General features: G+C 46.7%; 1 protein-coding gene across 6 annotated transcripts in view; it reads left to right on the top strand.

The window, feature by feature from the left end:
* Nucleotides 1–866: 866 nt before the first annotated feature.
* Nucleotides 867–15,330, top strand: part of LOC113931931 (quinone oxidoreductase-like protein 2) — a 37,107-nt gene continuing 22,643 nt past the window's right edge. For 5 of the 6 annotated variants that reach the window (XM_027610170.1, XM_027610172.1, XM_027610168.1 and 2 more), the window contains exons 1-9: nt 867–1,176; nt 1,260–1,368; nt 4,110–4,206; nt 5,691–5,749; nt 6,283–6,348; nt 7,107–7,216; nt 8,703–8,784; nt 12,650–12,831; nt 15,036–15,264. In XM_027610170.1, the coding sequence (XP_027465971.1) occupies nt 1,127–1,176; nt 1,260–1,368; nt 4,110–4,206; nt 5,691–5,749; nt 6,283–6,348; nt 7,107–7,216; nt 8,703–8,784; nt 12,650–12,831; nt 15,036–15,264 (984 nt within the window). In that variant the 5' untranslated portion in view covers nt 867–1,126. The remainder of the gene's footprint in view (nt 1,177–1,259; nt 1,369–4,109; nt 4,207–5,690; nt 5,750–6,282; nt 6,349–7,106; nt 7,217–8,702; nt 8,785–12,649; nt 12,832–15,035; nt 15,265–15,330) is intronic. The other variant, XM_027610169.2, reaches the window with a different exon arrangement.

Genomic DNA, 15,330 nt, shown 5'->3' on the forward strand with positions numbered 1-15,330 from the left:
GAGCTGGGCTTGAACCTGAGAGGCTATGTTCTTTGACCGGATGTCTTTTGAAGACACCAGGGTGTGATTAAAAGCCATCTGTCAAATGAAATATTCTTCCCAGGATTATGTGCTTCTCTTATCTTGCTAATATACATAAATATTTGGTTACTGGTGCAACAGAAATCTACCCAGTTTCATAATATTTCACAGATTATATTGTTATGTTTTTGCAGAGTATACCTGTTCACCAAGGAACTAAGTAGTCATTGAGTCAATTATTGACCGTCTGTTATGTGTCAGGCATAATAGAGGCATCAGGAATATAAAAACCACCAGCTTTGGGCCTGCCTTTAATTGAAAGTATTCTTTGGGGCGCCTGGGTGGCTCATTTGGTTAAGCGACTGCCTTCGGCTCAGGTCGTGATCTCAGGGTCCTGGAATCGAGTCGCGCATCAGGCTCCCTGCTCAGCGAGGAGCCTGCTTCTCCCTCTAGCCCCTACCCCCTCTCATGTGCTCTCACTCTCTCAAAGTAAATAAATAAATCTTAAAAAAAAAAAAAAGTGTTCTTTGGATCTGCGTAAGATCATTCAACGGTGGATTACTAGTAACTGTATAATTTTAGTGTAAATAGTCCCGCAAATGTGAGAAAATTAGTAACAAGAATTGAACTCCAGCAAGGTTTTGATGCAGACATTAAGGCCTTTACCTGTGCATTTAGGATTTCGCAGTGCAGAGGGACCCAAGAACCGCTATTTACGTATCATTAGGTGTGGCTTTAAAAGTCTCCCAAATTTGCTAGTAAAATGTCAACAGAGCTTAATCCCCGCCGATCTATTCCTTTTATTTGTTTTCTTTCCTCTCCAGCGAGCTCCACCACCGGGGAGACCGGGGAGACCGGGGAGACCGGGGAGACCGGGGAGGCCGGGGGCCCAAAGGGCTCAGACCCCCGGGGAAGCAGGGCGCCCTGCGGGTGGGGTGACCCGGGCGCGGTACCGGCCGCCACCGCCCGCCCGGGTCGGGTTGCGGCCCGTGGGCCCCTCGCCGGACGCTCTTCCGCGGTCCCCGGGGCCGGGGCGGGGCCGGCGCTGTGTCCCGCGCTTCCTGCCACCTTGGGCCACCCCTCGCGCGCCGCTCTGCCCCGGGCCATGGCGGCGGTGGCTCGGGGCCGGGGCCTCCCTCGGGCGTGGCTCTGCAGGTGGGGCCCCGACTCTCCCCTGGGCCCCGAGAGGTAGCCGGGGGGGGGGGGGGCTGTAATCCGCCGCTTGCTCTGTGTTGCAGGAGGGCGGGGCCGGGTTGCGGCCGCCACTACCGCGCCGCGCTCTGCACAGAGCTGAAGCAGCCCCTGGCCATCGAGGAGGTCGCCTCCCGCCCAGTCCGGCCTCACGAGGTAGGGTGGTGACTGGCCTATCCCCGGGACCCCCGACGCTCCCTTTCACTCTCCCCTCTGCCGCCACCCCTTCCCCCCCCCCCCCCCCCCCCCGCGGCCTTCGGTCCTAAATGGAGTTCCTAAGTGCTCACCTAGGGGGCGACCGGGAGCCTGGAGCGCAGCTCCGTCCTGGGCCGGAAGGGCCCTTTCGGGGTTCACAAAAAGGCCATAAGGGCTGAAGGAAGATTGCGCCCCCAAACTCAAATGTAGACCTCTTGCTGAAGGCCCCAGAGCTGTTGCCTTAGAAACAGACAATTCTGATTTGCACACGACTTTGCATAGCCCCTTGCAGGTTATTGGTTTAATACACAGAAATGGACCCCATCTTTGGCTTCCTCTTCAGTGTCAGCATTTAGTGTTCTGTCCTGCCTCCTCCCCCAGACCAGTCCGGTAACGTCTGTCCTATAATTCTTAGTGTGTATCTTGTGCCCTCCTCTGGGGAGTGCCCTGATGTGGGGTGGGATTGGTTTAGGATTGTGGGCATTTCCAGTGAAATGTGGAAGTCACTTTGGCTCTGCCGGGTGACCTCTCTGGTGACACGATGTCATCTCGAATGGAGAATGAGAACCTCTGACAAGGTGAAGCAAAGCAGGGAGCCTCAGCGTCAGGGACCCCTGGTGAGAGGGAGCAAGGCAGCTGCAGCCCTAAAGTGTCACTTCCCTAGCAGGGACCCTGTTGTGAAATGGATTGTTTGAGTGAGCATATGATGGCAGCTGGTCTGCTTCCTGGGATTCATGTGCTGAAAGATGTTTATTCTTTTTTTTTTTTTAAGATTTTATTTATTTATTTGACAGAGAGAGAGACACAGTGAGAGAGGGAACATAAGCAGGGGGAGTGGGAGAGGGAGAAGCAGGCTTCCTGCCGAGCAGAGAGCCCGATGTGGGGCTCGATCCCAGGACCCTGGGATCACAACCTGAGCCAAAGGCAGACAGACACTTAAGGACTGAGCCACCCAGGCACCCAAGACGTTTATTCTTGAATCATCCTTGAGGCAAAGTGGAGTGGCTTGAGGACCTATGAGCGCCATACATGTCAACAGCTGGTGCATCATGCACACAGTGTGCGCAGCCTGAAGGCTGGGCTCCTTGGTTCCGTTCTTTGCCCAGACACTGCCTCGTAAGGAATTAGCTCATGGGAGTTGGGTCTCTGTGAGTTTACTCACCATCAAATCCTCATACTCTGGAATGGTGCCTGGCCCACGGGAGACACTCAAAACATTCTTGACTGGATGCATTTTGTCCATAGAAATGTCTCCTCACCAACATGGCTTCCTCTGTCCTAAATGGGAAATGTAAGCAAACAAGGAAATGAATGTCAGCGATTCTGTCTCTCAGCCTTCATTTTCTCCTGTTTCTTGGCTCTGTTCTCAGCCTGTGTCAGAATCACCTGGGGCTTGGTAAAACAGATTGCTGGACTTTGTCCCCAGAGTGTCTGATTCCTTACGTCGGGGTGAGGCCTGAGAATTTGAAAGTCTAAGTAAGGTCCCAGGTGACACTGAAGCTGGTGGTCTGGGAACCAGACTTGGAGAACCACTGGCCTACAGGGTCTGGAAAAAGTGCTGGCTACAATGCTGCAGGCCTGCCTCTGCTCTAGCCTGGGCATGAAGCACAGAAACTGGGGATCTAGAACTGGCCTCCAAGATGATTGCTGATCCCCAGAACAGCTGGTCATGTTACCCTTCTGCTTAAAATCCTTTAATGGCTTCCCACTGTTTGTACTGTGAAGGCTCAGAGCCTCAGTAAAGACTACACACCCTTGGATGGTGTGGGCCCTGCTCTGTAGCCCCATCTCTTTCTCCTCTTTGTGCTCTGAGCTCACTCGTTTTTCTTTTGTTCCCATCACAGGGCCTTTGCACATGCCATCAGGTTTGCTTGTGTTAGCACCATATATTTTTCTCCTTAACATTCTGTGTAGGAGTTGTAATTTAAAACATAAATCATCACAATTACTTGGCTGATGTCTGTCTTCTCCCATCCAAGTACTAACCAGGTCCGCCGTGCTTAGCTTTCGAGATCAGACTAGATGGGGTGCATTCAGGTGGGATGGCTGTAGACAGATATCAGATATCTGCCATACTCTTAGCTCCATGAAGGCAAGAACCTGTCCATTTTGCCTCACGATTGCACACAGGCACTTAGTTCAGTATTCGACATATAGTAGATATTCAGGAACTATTTTGGTGTAATTGAATGAACTTTGTCTCCATGGACATGCACCACTCTGCTTTGCTGCTCTTCTGCTCCACCCCCGCTTTTTTTTTTCCCTAAAGATTTTTTTTTTTTTTAAGATTTTATTTATTTATTTGACAGAGAGAGAGATAGCGAGAGCAGGAACACAAGCAGGGGGAGTGGGAGAGGGAGAAGCAGGCTTTCCACTGAGCAGGGAGCCCGATGCGGGGCTCGATCCCAGGACACTGGGACCATGACCTGAGCCGAAGGCAGCCGCTTAACCGACTGAGCCACCCAGGCACCCCTTCCCTAAAGATCTTATTTATTTGGGAGAAAGTGAGAGAGTGAGCGCGATTGAGAGAGAGCAGGAGCAGAGGGGGAGTGGGAGAGGGAGAAGCAGGCTTCCTGTGGAGCAGGGAGCCCGACACGGAGCTCAATCCAAGGACCCCGGGATCAGGACCTGAGCTGATTAACAGCCGTCAATGAACCAACTGAGCCACCCAGGAGTGTCCTGCTGCTATGTTTCCTTTGCAGGTCAGAGTTGATGTCCATTTCTGTGGAGTTAATTTTGCTGATATTTTGGTCTGCCGTGGTCAGTATCAGGAAAAGCCCCAACTTCCCTTCACACCTGGTGAGTATGAAGGGGCCAAGTGACTGCTCAGGAGAGAAGCTACAGAGCTTTCAGAACTGTGTGCTTCTCAGGCACGACGCTGGTGTTGCTTGCCCGCCCACAGTGATGCTTCAGATACGTCAGCCTCACCACTGATTAGAAGCACTAGTGAGCCTCTTGTGGGAAGGTTCTATGACTGTCTGGCCCCTAGTTTCATCCCCCATCTTAGTATTGTGCCTGGCTCATAGTAGATGCTCAATAAAGACGTTAACAACACATAAATGAACAAATGAATTTTTACATATCATGTCCGGCAGAATTCTGATCGGAATCCTCATTGGTCCTCGTCTCTCTCATTCCTTGTGAGTGCCTCAGTATTGTTTTTTCTTTTTTTTTTAAAGATTTTATTTATTTATTTGAGAGAGAGAGAATGAGAGATAGAGAGCACGAGAGGGAAGAGGGTCAGAGGGAGAAGCAGACTCCCTGCTGAGCAGGGAGCCCGATGAGGGACTCGATCCCGGGACTCCAGGACCATGACCCGAGCCGAAGGCAGTCGCCCAACCAACTGAGCCACCCGGGAGCCCAGTATTGTTTTTTCACTGAAGGATCATAAACATGTTTGCAGCTAAAACTGTCAGTCCTCACAAACACATATTCCCAAAGAAACCTAATATCAGAGGATCAGAAAGAAGAAAAAGTTTATACATTTCTAGCAGTCCACTGTCTGATTTTAATTATGCCCAATCTGATTACATTTAGATAGTGAATATGTGGACAAATGACTGCTTTTTGTTGTTGAAATTTAAAGAGATAGGATAGTACATGCATATTGTATACAGACATACACTATGAAGGATACAGTGATTGTAAAATAGTTGCTGTGTTTTGTTGTGTTTCAACATTTGGAACCATTTCCCTCTGTATTTGCTGACGTGCTGGGTGGGGGGGAAAATGTCATAGTCAATTGAGTTATTCCTTTGGCAGCCTAAGTGGGAAATGTATGGATCATTAAATTCAGAAATTTTGGAGGTGGAAGAGGAAAGAGCAGACGACATCAGTTCATCCAAATTGAGCCACGTACTGTATGAATAAATACAGTTCATGTCCTTGAGGGCCTCACAGTCTACAAGAGGAGATACAGAAACAGATAAATACACTATGATGAACATTGTAATTGGGGTGCTGTAAAGAGCCCCCCAAGGCCCCCGTGAGCAGGATCAAAAGTACTGGTGTATCTGTGATTCTGTGTTTTTGCCCATTCTTGAAATTTTCATTTGTAAATTGGTAAGAATAGGACTGCTATCACCTTTCAGGTTGTGATCATGAAATCTTAAGTTCACTTTCCTGTGCTTTGGGTACAATGCTCTTCCCCTGGGGGGTCGTGGGGGGACACTTAAGCCCTCTCAGCTCTAAAGAGTGGATGGAATGGCCTGTTGATCAGGCTTTTCTCGTCTCCATGGTGCTGGGCTTTATAGATAACCTAGTGTTTAAACAATTTGTTTTAGGAATGGAGTTTTCTGGGACTGTCCTGGAGACAGGCACAGATGTCAGCACAGTGAAAGAGGTAAATGAGTTGAAATCTAGGGAATTGTGTGTGTAGCCCTGAGAAATGTGCTAACCTCATTTGCAGCCAAAGCGTCTTGCTTCTCTTGGCCTTTGCCAACAGACACCAGAGGGAAACCGAGATGAAGGGGGAAGAAACTAATTCTGAATTGGAGGAAGGAAGCCGGTGGAAGTTCCTGGCTTCGTAAAACCTTGTATTACTAAAGAAGCCAGCACCTCAGTCTTCAGTTACTGAGAGGATAGAACATTCTCAAGTTTCAGTCTCTTGTGAAAAAGAATCTGGGATTCTAATTTATTTCAACTTTTTCCTTACTCTGTCCTGTCCAAAATGTGCTCATATTGTCTTGGCATCCTGTTGGGGGTATTGAGAAGATGGTTGAATTATTTACTAAACGTTAACTCTGAATAGATGATTTTGACAAACTTGTGTCTTATGGGTCAGGAAGAAAGATTTTCTTTCTTTTTTTGATTAATTTGTAAGAGGTAAACAGCAAGGCCATGCATTTGAAGAAGCCCTTAATGTTTTCTCTTCAGGGAGACCGAGTTATTGGCGTGAGTGGCTTTAATGGTATGGCTGAAGAATGCATCATTGACCCAAAGGTATCCCTAGCTCTCAGTCTGTCTGCTTGGAGATTTTTTTTCTCCTTTCTTTTCTTTAATCTCCACCTAGCTCTCATTCCTTGTTACTCTTCTCTCTTCCTTCTTTGTATTTGTTTCTCAGCCAAGCACTTCTTTCTTTCAAATGCTAAAGCCTTTTCTATGTTGGAGTGACAACCCTGCACAGAGCTTTGTTTGTGTGGAGTCGTGAGATGAAGAAGGACATTTTGTTTTGCGAGTCCCGGGGCAACTGGCTGGCTGTCCAATTGGACCATAGGTAGTTTTGGTAGAAAAACTGGTTTGGGGCATTGAGGTGGATATAATAGGTTTCTCCCCCACATCACGTTTGTGAAAGAGCTAGTCTTGGGAATGGCGCCAGCCAGGGTGGTGGGGTAGGCATGTATAGGATGTGAATGGCGGCCCCTAGTGGTGAAGAGTACACATTTTTTTCCCCACAGCTTTATTGAGGTAAAAAGGACCTAACAACCATCCGATTCATCTATTACAGTACAGTTCCATTCTCTGAAACGTGGTTCCATCCCGAGCTAGATGCCAGCCTTGGGATTTGTGAAGACCCATATACCCAGGTTTTGAACTCTGTCACAGCTTGCTTGGTTTTGACTTCTGGTGGGTTTTGGTTCCTGACAGGCTTGGTTCCTTTTACAAATCAGTCACTCAATCGGATCATAATGTTTACTGAGCAGCCTTTATGAACAGGTACATGTGCTTAATCCCTAAGTTACTGTTATCTCTTTTTACAGACACTGTGGCAGATTCCAGAAAGGGTCCCCCTCCGAGAAGCTGCTACCTTGCCTGTATCTTATGGCACTGCTATTTTGGCCTTGGAGCATAGGGCATGCACTCGGCCTGGGTAAGACGCTCTGTAGACAACCCAGGGCTAATATCTCCTTCTGAGATCAGAAGTGCCCAGCAAGACCTTGCCCCTTCCCCTCCCCTCCCTAACCTTTAGCTCTTGTTCAGTTGGTGTCAGGAAAGGCCAAAGGAAGGTAGTGACCTGAGATAGGGGTCGGTGTCTGAGATGGAATGATAGACTGTGAACTTGTCCAATATGAATTTGGGGAAATAGCTCTTTTGAACCTGGCCACTCTAGAGATCACCTCCTGGAAAACCTTACATTTTCTTTCTTTCTTTTTTTTTTTTTTAAAGATTTTATTTATTTATTTGACAGAGAGAGACACAGTGAGAGGGAATACAAGCAGGGGGAGTGGGAGAGGGAGAAGCAGGCTTCCCGCGGAGCAGGGAGCCTGATGCGGGGCTTGATCCCAGGACCCTGGGACCATGACCTGAGCCGAAGGCAGACGCTTAAGGACTAAGCCACCCAGGCGCCCCAAACCTTACATTTTCTTCTACTTCATTTCTTTTATTATTTTTTAAAAGATTTTATTTATTTATTTGACACAGAGAGAGAGAGCACACAAACAGCGGGAGAGACAAGCAGAGGGAGAGGGAGAAGCAGGCTCCCTGCTCAGCAGGGAGCCCGACATGGGGCTCAGTCCCAGGACCCTTAAGGCAGGTGCTTAATCAACTGAGCCACCCAGGTACCCTGAAAACCTTACATTTTTAAAAAAGATTTTGTCTATTCATTTGAGAGAGAGAGAGAGTGAAAGAGAGAAAGCAAGGGGGGGGAGGGTCAGAGGGAGAAGCAGACTCCCCGCTGAGCAGAGAGCCTGATGTGGGACTTGATCCTGGGACTCCAGGATCATGACCTGAGCCAAAGGGAGACGCTTAACCAACTGAGCCACCCAGGTGCCTCAAACCTTACATTTTAGAGAGTTGGTTTATGTAAACTTGTTTTAGTCTGGTTTTAATGGAGTCCTGTGGTATTTGTTTCTGTGAGGCGTGGTTGGGTGTGCCTAACTAGGGTATTTCAAATTCAAAGGTGCAGAAGTTTCCCACTTTACCTGCAATATTTGCCTCTTGCCCTTTTCAGAGAGATCAGAATTTCTCCAGAGAGGTGACTTTAACTGAATAGTGGCCATTCCTTGATCACCACCTTCTAAACTTCAGCAATGTTTAGTATGAGTGTGATCTTAGGACAGAATTTCTGAAGCAGAAATTGGAGTGGTAGGCCAAAGGAAGAGTTGCCCTTGTCATGAGGAAGAGGCTCCCTAGAGAGATTAAGGGATATTTTTCCTGGGAAGTCTTCAAGTGGACCAAATTTGCACCAATCAGGCAGTGACATATATAAGCCAGCCCCAAAGCCTGGAGAATGGGTGTCCATGAAGGGCTGAATGAACTGGGCTTTAAGTCCTCTTCTTGCTTTAAAATGTTCATGAAATCATATGATTGGTTGATTTTTGAGGGTTTCTGAGGTAACGTTCATCTTTCTCTGGCAGAGAAACTGTTTTAGTGACGGCAGCAGCTGGGGCCACAGGCCTGGCGGTGGTAGATGTGGCAACGAATGTTCTTCAGGCTCAGGTATTTGCATGTTAGAGTCTCTGTTTACAAAAAATCATACCTCTGGTTTTCGAACATAGAGTATATTCATTCACTCGTTCATAAATATCGTGGGCAGGGCCCTGGGGATATAAAGTAACCCAGGGTAGGATCTTGCCATCTATTTGCCCGCAGACCGGTGAGGGGACATGGGAAGAGATTACTCCTCCTTCCAGTTACTGGAACCTGGCGAGAGCTGACTTGCTTCGTGGTCTCCGCAGATTCTGTTCCCTCGACCTGTAATGCTCTTCTGAAATGTCTCCCTCTGCACTTAAAATTTATTATTTATTTATTTATTTTAAAATATATATATATTTTTAATTTATTCATTTGACAGAGAGAGAAAGACAGCACAAGCAGGGGGAGGGACAGAGGGAGAAGCAGGCTCCCGCTGAGCAGGGAGCCTGACACGGGACTTGATCCCAAGACCTTGGGATCATGACCTGAACCAAAGGCAGATGTTTAACCGCTTAACCGACGGAGCCACCCAGGCGCCCCTCTGCACTTCAAATTTAAACTTTGTCCCTCAGGAGATGTTAATCTCTCCTCTGCCCCCTCCACACCCAGCTGTTTGTAGATGGTCTCCTCACATCCTATACTTCTCTTTCATGGTACATACCCCAGTGTGTGGTTAATCCTTTTCTTGGGTCATGACTGGATTACTGTTGCCCTCCTACTTGACTGGAATCCCCATGAAGGCAGGGACAGTGTCTGTTTGGCTCATTACTGTAATCCCAGCAGTTGGCATGTACCTAGACCATAGTAGGCACTCAGTAACTATTGTTTTTTAAAGATTTTATTTACTTATTTGACAGAGAGAGAGAGCACAAGCAGGGGGAGCGGCAGGCAGAGGCAGAGGGAGAAGCAGGCTCCCCACCGAGTGAGGAACCCGATGCGGGACTCGATCCCAGGAGGACTCGATCCCAGGACTCTGGGACCATGACCTGAGCCGAAGGCAGACGCTTAACCAACTGAGTCACTCAGATGCCCCTCAATAACTATTTCTTGAATGAAAGAATAAACAAAGGAAAGAAAGACCCAATTCTCTGCAGGGGCATTGCTTTGAGGCTGTGGATGTTCAGATAAGGAGAGGATTTCTTGGAGACAGGAGGCATTTAAGGCGACTTCTGAAGGACTGGTAGCAGTTGAATAGAGGAAGAAGGGAGGTGAAGGCCATTTTAGTGGTGGGAGGGCATGTCAGAAGACAGAGACATGAGATCTCCCAGGATGCATTCAGGGAATTGCAAGCAAGTAGCATCTGTGGAGCAAAGGATCTGGGGAGGGGGGATGGGGAGGGGAATGGAGGGAGATGACTCTAGGGAGGAAGAGAGAGACATGATCATGAGACCCTGAAGAATTTGAACCCTTATTGGAAGCTCTCAGGAGCCACTAAGGACTTTCAATAGGGAAGTGTCATGATCATATTTGCATTTTGCCAAGTTCATCCTGGTAGCAGTGGGGATGTGAGATGGGGCAAGGTCAGGGGTAGTCTGGAGGAAGCAGAGAGCCTCTGAGAGCAATCCAGGCCGGTGGTGATGATACTTGAACCAAGGCACTGGAAGCAATGAATCGGGAGTTACTAAAGTAGAAGAAAATAGAGAGTTTGGTCCTCATACAGTTGAAAGAACAAGGGCTTTGAAATCAGTCTGACCTAGGTTCAGATTCCAATGCTGCCTCTAGCTTAATTGCTTCAGTTTCCTCATTGGTAAAATAAAGCTTTCCTCATATGGAGTCGTTGTGGGAATATTGAAATTACACGTGCAGTATGCCTGCTAGAGGGCATGGCATGTTGGTAAGAATCTCTTAAAAAGGGAACCTGTTATTATTAGACATTGAGTGGGAAGGAGCAAACTAGGTTAACTTGTGGATTTGCCGTTTATTGCAGTTGAGAACACAGGAGGGAATGGTGAGCTCAGTTTTGGAAGCATTAAGTGTGAGGTTTTTGTGGCGTGTGCAGTTGGGATATCCAGAAGGCACCGAGATACCCAAGTTTGGAGATAATTGGATTGCTCTGGAATTTCTTCAGGTGGCGTCTCTCCTTTCTCGCATTAAGTTTTCTTTGGGAAGGACATGTGAGTTCTGAAAGCAATCTTAGCTACCAGGAGGCTCTCCATGGAATATTAACACATTTCATGTCAAAGCAAGGGCTTTTAGCACCTCTCAGTGGGGAGACGAAAATTAGTCTCCTTGTCTAGAACCACTGACTGTTTACCATTTCTAGGATGATAAAATTGCACCATTTGTTTTGATTAGTGATAGTAGGTTAAGTAGAGAGAAAAATCCACTTCAACTCCGATATTAAAATTAACCCAAGCTGTATATTCTTTCGTAGCCATAATGGTTTTCAGGAAAAGTGAACAACAAGAAAATAATAAAAATAACTTAAAAAATGTCATCATGCCACCTACTTGGAACAGGTTATTTTGAGAACAACCTCCATTCACAGCATTTCATATTGCTTTCAAAGTGCCTCCACACCAATTATCTTACCCCCGATCCTAACAAACCCCTGGAGATGGGTAATGTGTTTATTATCCCTATTTCACAGATAAAGTAAGGCACCAGGGGAGACGGGTTCGTGGCAGGTCTCACTGGCACCCTTTTGAGAATCGAGATTGTTGCAACTCCCTGACCCTAGGCCAGTGTCTGCCCTCTGGTGTTGTGTGAAGGTACTTAGGGTAGCTTTCTGGTTCAAATAGTTCTGGGTGAGTTTGAAATCTTCTAAGGGCACTGATGATCTTGTGTGTTTGAATGCAAGTTCTGAATGTCACCTTGGGGCCCAACCACTTGGGCTGGTGGGTGCTGGGCCTGGGTTAATTACTTAACCTCTATGTCTGTGGCACCATCTATAGAATGGGCGTAATTATACTGCCCCCATAATGTTCTTATGAGGTTTAAATAGAATACATGATTGTGTATGTGTAACAATAAATTCCATTTATCTAGCACTTTATTTTTCAAGTGTCTTATGTACAGTATTCGATTTGATTTTTAAAATAAATCTTGTTTTACGGATGAGGTAACTGAAGCTTAGGGAAGCTGGTGGGCAGCATAGAGGTTAAAAGCATGAACTCTGGAGATGGACAACCTGGGCTTGATCCCAGTTCTGCCTCCCATTAGCTGTGTGACCTTGAGCAAGTTACTTAACTTCTTTTGCTTCAGTTTCTTCATCTCTAATATGGGAATGCTCATAGTGTGTGAATCATTGGGTTATTAAGACTAAGTGAGTTATGAATCTATGTAAAGCATTTACAAGAGTACCTGGCACATAGTGAGCATTATGTAAGTATTACATTTGTCTTAGGTAACACTGCTAGTTAGTAGCAGAGCCAGGATTTGAACTCAGGTCTTTCCAACTTGAAGATCTTTTTACTGAATCATGTTTTACCCTCTGAGAAGCCTTTCGAGATCTCGATCTAGATTGACTACCTCTCGTTTGCACTTCTGCAGCCCTCTGTTCTTCCCCACCTTCACACTGCTGTATCTTGCTCTCTTGACTCTAGGCTTGGGTATCTTTATTACTTGACTCATAGTAGGTGCTCAGGAAATGACGGTTTCATCCATATTTGGAGAAGACTTTCTGAGTGTCTCCTGAATCATCTCCTAGCTAGACTCATTGGGGTTCCAGGATTCCTGGCAATGTGAATCCCATGGCCAGTGGGTGTGGAGGGGCCAGTGTGATGGTGCTGAGTGTCGGCCTTGACGTGTGGGATTGAGGCTGATGCTAGGGCAGCAAGGTCACGTTGGTTTCCTCGGTTAGTACCCTTTGGTGGGAAGCTGGGTGGGTAGGGTGAGCCCCTCTTGGTACACATTCTGGATCATCAGAAGCTTTGTGTTCTCTGTGCAGGTGATAGCTGCAGCCGGAAGTGACGAGAAGTGCAAGCTGGCGATGCAGAAGGGCGCACAGTCCACTGTGAACTATGGTCAGGGCGGCCTGAAGGAGGCAGTGAGGAAGCTCGTGGGCAGTGGGGGGGTGAGCGTGGCCATTGACACTGTGGGAGGAGATGTCTTCCTGGAGGCGCTCCGCAGGTGCGTGTGGTGGTCTTTCCAGAGGGGGCTGGACCTGGGCGTCTGCTGAAACCTTTCCAGACCTGCCTGCCTTCTGGCCTTACTTCTCTTCCCTTTTTGCTGCTCACTTTTCCTGTAGGCTTTGGTGTCAACGAGAACAGCTGAGTGGGAGGGTGAAAAGGAATAGAAGCAGAGGGAAATCAGGAAATGCTTAAATATAGAAAAACAAGATATCCAACTGGAAAATATCCAAAAAATGACTGCAGACTCTCTTGTTGGCAATATTGGATGCTTTAGAAATTATGCATGTGTTAAATTCAGCTATGCTGGGCCCCATTAACTACTTTATATACGTAGTGTGGGTAATTCTTGGGATCATCATGCAGATGTTAGCATGACCCTGGGGGGCGGGGGTGGTGGCAGGTCCCTAGCTCACCATGCACCAAAGTACAGACTCTTGATCTCACTGGTTTCAGAAGCAGCCAGTGAGTTTTAGTGGGACTGTTGTATCCACACCAATTCTCATTCTGTTTTTAACCAGGGACTCTGGAGTGTTCTGTTAATACTGGTTTCATTTCTCCCGTCATCCTGGCAAGCACAGTTTTGTGGTTTATGTCAGTTTAAAGTTGAAGAAACAGAAGCGGACAGAACAGCGTACCCACGGAAGGGACGCAGTTGGTTCTGTGGCCCCTGAGCATCAGTGCACCGTGCTAGGTGCTGCTATGCTCAGAGAAGCAAAGACAGGAAGGTGTTGACTCCACAGAGAGCCAGGACAGACAGCTGCTAGTTCTCACATCCCTCTTGCCTTCTGGGTAATGGCTAACAGTGTTAGCACAAGCACTTCTCATTTCCCTCTAAAGAAAAAAAAGCAAAAAGCAAAAACCAAACAAAGATACACATATTGTGTATCAAAGATGTTTACAAATTTTTTAAGAAGATTTTTATTTATTTATTTGATAGAAGGAGAGAGCACAATCAGGGGGAGCAGCAGAGGGAGAGGGAGAAGCAAACTCCCTGCTGAGCGGGGAGCCTGATGAGGGACTCGATCCCAGGAGTTGAAGGCAGTTGCTTAGCCAACTGAGCCACCCAGGTGCCCTGCTTATGGCTTATTTTTATGTTTTCCTACTGAAGAATCCAAAGTGCTATAGAATGGTTCACCTCTGCCAGTTTGTCAGGTCAAGAGGAATTCCCAGCTGGGGGTTTAATGCATATTGCTTTTTTTTTTTTTAAAGTTGTGGTAAAATACACGTAACATTATAAACATTTGTTAATGTAAAATTCAGTGGCATTAAGTATGCTCACAATGTTGTGTCCCTGTCCCCAGCAAAGACTCTACACCTGTTAAATAGTAACTGTTCCTCTCCTCCCCCACCTCCCTGATAGCTTCTATTTTTTTATCTCTGTAAATTCATGTAGATTGCTTTTTTCATTCTACCCTTTTTATTGTGATTAAAAAAATACATAACGTCAAATTTGCTATATTAACCATTTTTTTACATTAACCATTTTTAAGTATATAGTTCTGTAGTGTAAAGTATATTTACATTGTTGTGAAACAGATGTCCATCACTTTCTCATCTTGCAAATCTAAAATTCTTTACCCATCAAATAATAATTCCTATTTCTCCCTTCCCGCAGCCCCTGTTCACCGCCATTTTACTTTCTGTTTCTATGAATTTGAATACTTTAGATATCTCATATAAGTAAATCATACAGTATTTGTCTTTTTGTGACTTGCTCATTTCATTTAGCCTGATGTCCTCAAGGTTCATCCATGTCATAGCATGTGACAGCATTTCCTTCCTGTTTAAGGCTGAACAATATCCTGTTGTATGTATATAACACATTTTGTTTATCCATCTATTGGCTGATGGACATTTGGGTTGCTTCTCCCTCTTGGCTGTGGTAGATAGTGCTGCTGTGGGCTCAAGAGTGCAACTATCTCTCCAAGACCCTGTTTTCAGTGATTTTGGATTAAGACCCAGAGTGGCATTGCTCGATCATACGGTAGTTCTATTTTTAATTTTCTGAGGAACCTGCATACTGTTTTCCAGTTGCACCATTTTATAGTCCCACCAATAGTACATGAGGGTTTCCCTATATCCTTGCTAACACTTGTTATTTCCTGTTGTGGTGGTTGTTGTTTATAGTAGCTATTCCAGTGAGTGTGAATATATATATGTTGCTTTTTAAAATAAATTCTTTTCCTTGTCCTTTCTTCCCAGCCTGGCATGGGAGGGCAGGATCGTGGTGGTGGGTTTTGCTGGAGGAACCATTGCTTCTGTGCCGGCCAACCTTTTGCTCTTGAAGAATGTCTCTGCCATGGGGCTGTACTGGGGCCGATACAAAGAGCAGAACTTTCCCGTCTTCTCCAGAACCCTGTCCTCGGCTCTTCAGTACTGCCAGCAAGGGCGCATCCAGCCACACATCGGAGCGGTTTTTAAGCTGGAGGAGGTGAGAGGCTCTGGAGGGAGGTGATGTGGCTAAATGCCAGGACCTAATCGGTGTCAAACAACTGGG

Source organism: Zalophus californianus, chromosome 10 (assembly GCF_009762305.2).
Source record: "Zalophus californianus isolate mZalCal1 chromosome 10, mZalCal1.pri.v2, whole genome shotgun sequence".
Lineage (NCBI taxonomy): Eukaryota > Metazoa > Chordata > Mammalia > Carnivora > Otariidae > Zalophus > Zalophus californianus.